At 36.5% G+C, this 8759-nt stretch overlaps 1 protein-coding gene across 1 annotated transcript; it reads left to right on the top strand.

Moving 5' to 3' along the window:
- Positions 1-1861: 1861 nt before the first annotated feature.
- On the top strand, positions 1862-8363 carry LOC147390373 (transport inhibitor response 1-like protein Os04g0395600). Its single transcript, XM_086458239.1, has 4 exons — positions 1862-2994; positions 4651-5143; positions 6383-7175; positions 7271-8363. The coding sequence occupies exons 1-3, from the start codon at positions 2492-2494 to the stop codon at positions 7157-7159; spliced, it is 1773 nt and encodes a 590-aa protein (XP_086314365.1). The 5' UTR covers positions 1862-2491; the 3' UTR covers positions 7160-7175; positions 7271-8363.
- The last annotated feature ends 396 nt before the right edge of the window (positions 8364-8759 follow it).

Genomic DNA, 8759 nt, shown 5'->3' with positions numbered 1-8759 from the left:
AAGGTTTTGGATTGAGCTGATTTTTGCAATGATGGTCACTATGATGAGAAGATCATCCCCATAAAAAATCATCTCAATCAAAAACTTCTAAATCCATCAAAAGTGATTTAAAAATTATTGATAAAAATTGGTAAAAAATCAACGGTCCACATTCTAAATCACTTTTAATGGGGTTAGAAGTTTCAGATTGGACTGATTTTTTTTCCGGATGATCTTCTCATCATAGAGATCATCCTCACGAAAAATCAGCTCAATTCGAAATTTCTAAGCCATATTTTAAAATTTTATAAATGTTACATTGTTTTTACATATGTTTTCTCATATGTCTCTTGAACCTGACCTTGTATATATAAGAGAATACTAACGTTCAATACTTCATGGGGATCTTAGCATTCTCCAACATTTTATTTTTTAATAATATCCTTATTCATTTTTTATTTTAGTGAAAAAGATATGGAAAATATTAATCTTTTAAATAATAAATATTTGTTTGCATTGATTGTTAAATTGCTTATTACAAACAATATATTTAATTCTAAAGATTAAATGCCCTTAACATTTATTATGTGAGAGACATGCATTTGTTATATAAATAAATATTTATTATATAAAAAGATTAATATATCTCTATTTTTTTTCACTAAAAGACAAAATAAATAGAGGTATTTTTGGAAAACAAAAGTGTTGGAGAATGCTAATATCTCCATGAAGTCTTGAACGTTAACATTCCCTTAAAAAATGTGGATGAAAATATCAAAAATAGATGAATTGACTCTCAATGGTACAAGATTTGCTTTTTGAGATTACTAAAATGGAAGAACAATTTTTTTTAACTAACCCCAAATCAAATCTTTGGGATAAAACTTTCTTGCTATTTTTATAGTTATTGTTATCTTTAAAGGGTAAGTCAAGTAAATTAAGAATTAAAGATGATGGACATTTAAGGTTGTATTTATTATTATATTATTACTATTTTGTGAGATCCTATTGCTAATTTTGCTAACCTCATCCCAATTCATGTGTAAATCATCAAAAAATTAGAACACTTTTTGAAGTGGCATTAGCAAAAGTTGGTGTGGTTATAGAAGCTTTAATATTTATGGAGGGGATAAAAAATTGCCTAAAAAATCATAGAGATTAAAAAAGATTAACTTTTTTTGGGGGGTAAAATGTGAAGACTTTTTAATTAAAATGTCTGAGGTGCATGGTTTTAAATCTCTTATAAGATTGAGACGACTCGTTTGATACGTCTTAGTATCATCCACTAATGAGACGGATAGACAAGTCAAACATATCAGATGAGATTTAAATCCACCGTTCAATTTTCTCATTGTTGAACGAGGCCTCTCAAATGTAAAGGAAAACTCGTATGAGACGATTCGGTCTCGTTCATGGACGAGATGCTAGGAGACGTAAAAACAAGTTTTAAAACAATGCCAAGGTGAGGGTGAATTGGAAATTTTAATTTAATGGAAGACCATGGTCAAGGGGTTGGCTATCAGTTTGAAAACTTGTTTTTACGTCTCATCGCAAGGGTACCCGTAATATTTACCAAAACCTGGAGGGGTGCCTAAATCATCCTAAAATAATTGAGCTAAGAAGCTGTCGCATCGAGATCAAAAAGTAAATAATAATATTATTAAATATTCCCATTTGCAGGTTTTTTATTTAAACTGGAATAATCATCCATCTAAGATACGCAGCTATGCGTAGTGTGCGCAAAGTCCTTTTATTTGTACACGTGGCAAAAAATGGTTACTTCTTAGGCAAATAGGAGAGGTGTGCGCATAGTACACCATGACGGAAAATAGAATTTCTAAATTTTAATTTAGTTTAAAAGAAAAAAAAATGTTTTTTTAACTGCCATGTCTGATGTCTGTCAGTTAAGTGGAGAAGATGGGTTTGTAGCTTTTTCTATAATACGCCATGGGTTGGCTGCCCGCAGTTCTTTGGCTCTTCTGCTGGGTTCATTTGCAGAGTTTCTCCACTTTTGTTAGGCAGACGAGAGGGTTAGGGTTTGTTTTGGGGATTTGTTAATGGCTGCACTGAACCCTCCATGAGATCTAACCTTTCAAACCCATCTCTTTGATCTTTCTCACTTTTAGATTTGGTCTGTATATCTCTTTACTGAGATTTTGAAAGCTATTTCCATGGAGGATCTTTGATTTTCTCTGGGTTTTCGAAGAAACAGTAGAATTATTTTTTTTCTTGTTCTTCTCCTCAGATGTTGGAGTTTGTTTGTTAATTTTAGATACCCATTTAAGTTTTAAGGGTTTTCTAAGAAAAAATCTTGTTTTTTTTTTAAAATTCAAGTTCGATAGCATTTGAAGAGAAACTACAGTTTTCATGGCGGACTTCTACAAATTTTTGCTCCAGAATTTGTTTTTTCTCCTCTTAAGCCTTGAAAAAACAGATCTTTGACATAAATCCTTGATGGGGTTTTCTTTCTTATCAATAAAAATAGAATTTTGAGGTTAGATTTTGTACTTTAATGACTTCAATGAGGAAAAAAGATTCTCCTGTTTGGGAGGAAGAGAAGCGCGAGTCTTCCTTTCCCGATGAGGTCTTAGAACGTGTTCTTGTCTTCTTGAAGTCTCACAAGGACAGAAGCTCTGTTTCTCTGGTCTGCAAAGAGTGGTTCAACGCAGAGAGATGGACTAGAACCCATGTTTTTATAGGAAACTGTTACTCTGTTTCACCAGAAATACTTGTTCGTAGATTTCCCAATATTCGAAGTGTTACCATGAAAGGGAGGCCTAGGTTCTCAGATTTCAACCTTGTTCCACCAAATTGGGGAGCAGATATTCATCCATGGCTCACTGTGTTTGCTTCTTCATATCCGTTCTTGGAGGAACTTAGGCTTAAAAGGATGACTGTTAGTGATGAGAGTTTAGAGTTTGTTACCCAATCTTTTAACAACTTCAAAGCTTTATCACTTGTGAGCTGTGATGGGTTCAGCACTGATGGGCTTGCAACCATTGCAACTCATTGCAAGTAAGCTTCCTAATTTCCTTAATTTGTATAATGGGTACTTTAATTTTTCTGCTAATTAGACTTCTAAAGTGATATGTATGCATTATAAGGTTGTTTGGTCTCCTAACTAGGTTGCTTTTAGCTGTATTAGTGTTCTTGTTCTTATAAATGCTTGTGATTTTGGGTGGAAATGGATATTTTTATCTGTTTTTTCTTAAGTGATGAATTGTTTTAGTTCCTTCTTAGACAGAAAATTCCCTTTAGATTTATCTTAATAAAAGGCCTTTCTTTTTTCAGCCATGACAAGTTTACAACTCATTGGAAGCAACCTTCTTCATTTACTTAATTGTTACAGTGGAAATTTTGTTTATTTCCCAAGTTAGATTGAAATACAAAAAGAAAAAAAAAACCTTGTTTGGTGGTCCTCAAGCTTGGTAGCAGTTGTGAAACATATGGGTTTATATTGAATTTGGAAAGTGAGGCTTGGTGTTCCGTGTTCAGGATCCTCGGTTTCGTCAAAATCTCCTCTTTTTTCCCCCCACCATTGAAAGTAAAAAACACCAAGAAAGGTAGGTAGACCCATATTCAGGATCCTTGGTTTTGTTAAATCTCCTAATCAGTAAGCTTTATGGAATAAATTGTTACCCACCAATTATGCTGGTTTAGCCATTCATAACTATTAAGACAAATGCATATTTAAAATGAACTTTTGGTTATTTATTCTCAAAGGCAGAGGTATATTTACCAATAAGCATCTTTTCTGTAGAGAACTCATTGTTATTCTTTATCAAAATTTAAAGACTAAGAATCAGGTGAGTGGAAATCAGTTCAGTGGAGTCTTTTCGCAAGTCACAACATTCCAGTACCTGAAACCTAGCCACCAATTCGTATACAGAGAACCTACCAAAATGTATGCCATTTGGTAAGATGCCAATCTATGAATCCTCTCCTTCTGGCATCATATTTGGGCAACTTGCATATTTTCTAGCACTAACTAGATTTTGGTACATAAGAACAGTGCATTTTCTACTTCTATCAGTAGGGCTTGCTTGTAGAACCTATTTCTTATGGACAAGATTTAAAATATCGTATCGATTAAATGTTTTGGTTAATGGAAAATCCTAGACGGTATCGGCCGATACATTCAATGTTTTGTATCGGTCTTGGCCGATACCGATATGTATTGACCGATACATTCTGTTATTTTAAAACCATGCTTATGGGTAAAATCTGAGATATCCCTTAGAAAGATTGTTTGAAAGCCAACCAAGTCTGAACAGCATAACAGTCCAAGTTATCTATTGGCGGGGAATTTGTCCCTCAATTTGATAGACTATGATGGTAACCTGCCCCTCAATCACACACTATCTGTGTTTTTTTATGCTACTTGTTAACTGTGTGGCTGTCTATCCTACCTTGTTGAGGCTCTTGTATTTGCCAGGACAGTTGACATTAAATAGGAACTAAAATAAGGTTGATGGAAGTATTATCGAATAATTTCTTGTTGGATCGGTTACTGTTTTCGGATTTGTTCAACAGTATTTGTTTGTGATTCTGCTTTTAATTACTCTGGTATTAGCTGACAACACTTTTCCTTATTGTGTTATGCCTCGTACCTAATATAAGCTTCTAAGTTGTATAACTAACACAATTTTCGAAACCCAATTTGGTTTCCAGAAACTTGACTGAGCTGGACATACAGGAGAATGGCGTCGAAGATCTCGGGGGAAGTTGGTTAAGTTGCTTTCCAGAGAACTTCACATCATTAGAAGTCCTGAACTTTGCAAATCTGCAGACCGAAGTAAATTTTGATGCACTGGAGAGGCTTGTGGCCAGGTGCAAGTCACTTAAGGTTTTGAAAGTAAATAGAAGTATCACCTTAGAACAGTTAAAGATTTTGCTCGTGCGAGCTTCTCGACTTCTAGACCTTGGGACTGGCTCTTTCTCTCAAGATCTTACCGTTCAACAGTATATGGAACTCGAAAATGTGTTCAACAACTGCAAGAATTTGCACACACTTTCGGGTTTATGGGATGCTTCTTTCCTATACATCCGAGCATTATATCCTGCTTGTACAAGTCTAACGTTCCTGAATTTGAGCACTGCTGCATTGCGAAGTGAGGAACTGGCAAGGCTTGTCTCAAATTGCCCACATCTTCGACGACTTTGGGTAAGAAGCTTTTACTACTTCTATCTAGTATGTCTCGTTTTTTTCTCTTAAATCTTTATTTCTTTTTTAAAGAGATTCTATTGCCCCTCCAACTTTTGCTAACGCCATCCCAATTCATATGAAAATCACCAAAGAATTAGCACACATCTCGGGGTGGCGTTAGCAAAAGTTGGTGTGGCACTGTCAATATAAGCTATCCTCTTTTTTATTCAACAAGAGGAATACTCACATCAGGCCAATAAATGGGATGAAGCTACTGTCCCTTGGCTCTGTTGTACACGTCATTGGATGAACATATAGTGAATCAGTTTATTGAAATCGTCGAGATTCTTCCTCAATTTATATTCAAATGTCAATCCGCTTGCTATTTTTTATGTTCACATGTTCAATCAAACCTAATTGATTGTAGATAAACAAGGAGAACCAAAACCTTTTGACCTTTCCGCAATCTTCTCGCATGACAGCCTCACAAATTGGATCAGCCTTTCTAGGATTCCTCTTCAACCCTCAGTTGTCACTGTTTTTGATCAAGATGACTTCTTGTTGGATACCCGTCATGAGTGGTGTTAGATTAATGAAAAACCAAAAATTTCACTTTCCGTTGAAAGTGGCATTCCTTTCGATGATCCATCCAATAGCTTAGTGGTTAAAATTATACTTATCCAGAATAGATTAAGCTCATTACATAACTCATCCTTATCTAAATCAGCATTCTGAAAACCAGGCCAGACCAGATGGCCCAATCGGTCAACAAGCCCACAAAACTAGTACCGTTGACAATGATCTGGAATTTGTTCAAAACCCATTTTTAATCACTAAAAATAGTCGAACTGGCATATTCCTTTTTATTTTTATTTTTATTAAAATCAGTTATGAAGTCATGTGACACCACAAGTCAAACCATGTCGCCTAAGCAGTTGAACTGGAATGACCTGGCCTGGCCAATTTCCAGAATAAAATTATTTACTCATCAGCTTTCCACTATCTCTGAATAAAATAGACATCTTTGTTGGTTCTTTATGTAATATTATTCTCCACGGGTCCTCACAAAAGAAAAAAGGAATGAAAAAAAGTCAAGCAAGCTAACATAGACATATTAATGTACAACTATTCTTGTAATTTTCTATTCAAAGTGCTGCACTGACAATAAAAAAACACAAAATGATTAAAGGAGAGTCCTTAATTGTTATCCGTGTAATACTATTCTTGCAATGTTTGTAAGTCCAATTATTGATACAGGTTTTAGACACAGTAGAAGACAAAGGGCTGGATGCCGTTGGTTCTAACTGTCACTTACTTGAGGAGCTCCGCGTCTTCCCGGAAGACCCCTTTAATCAAGTTGATGATGATGATGATGTTGGGGGAGGTGGTGGGGTGACTGAAGCTGGCTTAGTTGCTGTGTCCCGTGGCTGCCGTAACCTCCACTATGTTCTCTACTTCTGCCGACAGATGACTAATGCTGCTGTGGCTACAGTGGTGCAAAACTGTCCTGATTTCACCCATTTTCGCCTCTGCATCATGAACCCATGGCAGCCCGATTACCAGACTAACGAGCCGATGGATGAGGCATTTGGGTCAGTAGTCAAGACCTGCACCAAGCTCCAAAGGCTTGCCATCTCAGGCTTACTGACTGACCTTACATTTGAGTACATTGGGACGCATGCAAAGAACCTTGAGACCCTTTCTGTGGCATTTGCTGGCAGTAGTGACCGGGGAATGCAGTGTGTACTTGAGGGGTGCCCGAAGCTGCGTAAGCTTGAGATAAGGGATTGTCCCTTTGGGAATGCAGCATTGCTGTCGGGGCTGGAGAAGTATGAGTCGATGAGGTCTCTGTGGATGTCGGCCTGCAATGTGACCATGAATGGATGTAGGTTGCTTGCGAGGGAGATGCCAAGGCTGAATGTAGAGGTGATTAAGGAGGAAGAGAGCAATGACATTAAGGCTGAGAAGGTTTATGTCTATCGCTCTGTCGCCGGGCCTAGAAGGGATGCCCCACCTTTTGTTCTCACCCTCTGAGAATAATCTACACTCGGTCTCTCTCTCTCTACCTATATATATATATATTCAACTTCATTTATATTATTATTTCAAGATTCTAATATATATCGTCCTTTTTCTGGCTGGCAGGTTTTGCAGATGTTCAACTATCTACTTTAATACCCCAGATGGTGAGCCATGCAAGAGAGTTGAATTGAAAAAAAAAAAAAAAAAAGAAGGATATAACAAAGAGAAAGGGGATTTGCCAAACTCGAAATACTTCTCTAAATCACTGTTTCTCTTCTTTACAAAGTAAAGCCTAGGAAAAATAAAAAAGTTCACCAAGGCCACAAACTGGTTTGCCTTGGCCTCTTGAGCTGTTGCATCCCTGAAGATCAAGATCACAAAGCTGTGAAACAGCCATGGGCAGTGGGACACAAATGAACAAAAGTCTGTCTCCACAATACATTACACCCGGAACCCCACATGACTTAAAGATTGCCTTCGTGAAACACAAACTCCACACAGAAGCAAAGTAGGCAAAAAAGAGTATCAGATCAGTCCTCTCATTGGGTTTCAGTAGGCTGTGGATTAAGTTGGTATCGTCAATGACTGGCTCACCTTCTGACATGGTGAATGTGGGAAGGACTGAAAATTACAGTCAAGGCCAGAAAATTGAAAAAAAATATATATATATTCTTGATGATGAAGTGGATGTGGTAATGGGGATTCTACTATGGTGGGAAGTAAATGGGCTTGTGCTGGTGGGTCAGCTATGTATATCTGGATCCATAACCATCGTCAACCAAAGCCATGACCTTTATGGGATCTGATGAACTCAGTGTGCATGTGTTACCACTGTCATGCTGCAATGCAGTTCGAAATTCTTGTGGATCAGGATTACAAGTGGGCCATTTATCTTGTTAGCACGTGATCAGCTGTTGTACTCTTGCAATTGAGCCATGTATCAATCTTAAACCATTGGATGATTTACATTGGTTGAAGAAGGGTTTGGTGAGGTGCATATGGAACAAACTGAAACCTCAAATGTAACAGATGGTTACACTTTTCAAGTGTTTTGGAAGTGAGGTTCTAAACTTTTTGTAATCTCCATTCTTGTTTAGTTGATTTAATCTCTGTGAATATTGTTCATTGTGGGTGAAACATTTGCATTGTTATGTTGTATTTATGTGGGATTGACTTTGTTCCTATTTATGGTTTCAATTGATATTTAGCATTCGAGCCATTCCCTACTTTCCAAAGACTTCTTTTATTATATTCAATCTGAATCCTTGAGTAATTTTCATGGGTCATGAGAATAAATGTGGTTTTTTAGTATGGGTGTTTGGTCTGTGGCTTTCAGATTTATTGCACGAGTTGCAGTTGGAACTAGTAGTATCAGAGTTTTCTATGGTTTGTACACGCTGCCCATTCAATAATTTGTTTAATAGAGACAAACAAATATTAACAAATTTGAGGTCAGTTAATTGAATCTTGTTCTTCCTCCATTCAATTTTATCCAAAATCCAAGCCTTCTGATATCGATAGAGTTCACATCTGCTTTCAGTGTCTCCATTGACATTCTTTTTTGGATCTTACTTTCAAATCTTTGAAGACCTTCAAATTTGTTTAATAGAGA

The sequence above is a fragment of the Akebia trifoliata genome, chromosome 11 (genome assembly GCF_017979445.1).
Source record: "Akebia trifoliata isolate Shusen 1 chromosome 11, ASM1797944v1, whole genome shotgun sequence".
In the NCBI taxonomy this organism is placed as follows: Eukaryota; Viridiplantae; Streptophyta; class Magnoliopsida; order Ranunculales; family Lardizabalaceae; genus Akebia; species Akebia trifoliata.
Note: the sequence above shows the minus strand (reverse complement) of the source record. Positions and strands in the feature narration are given on the sequence as shown.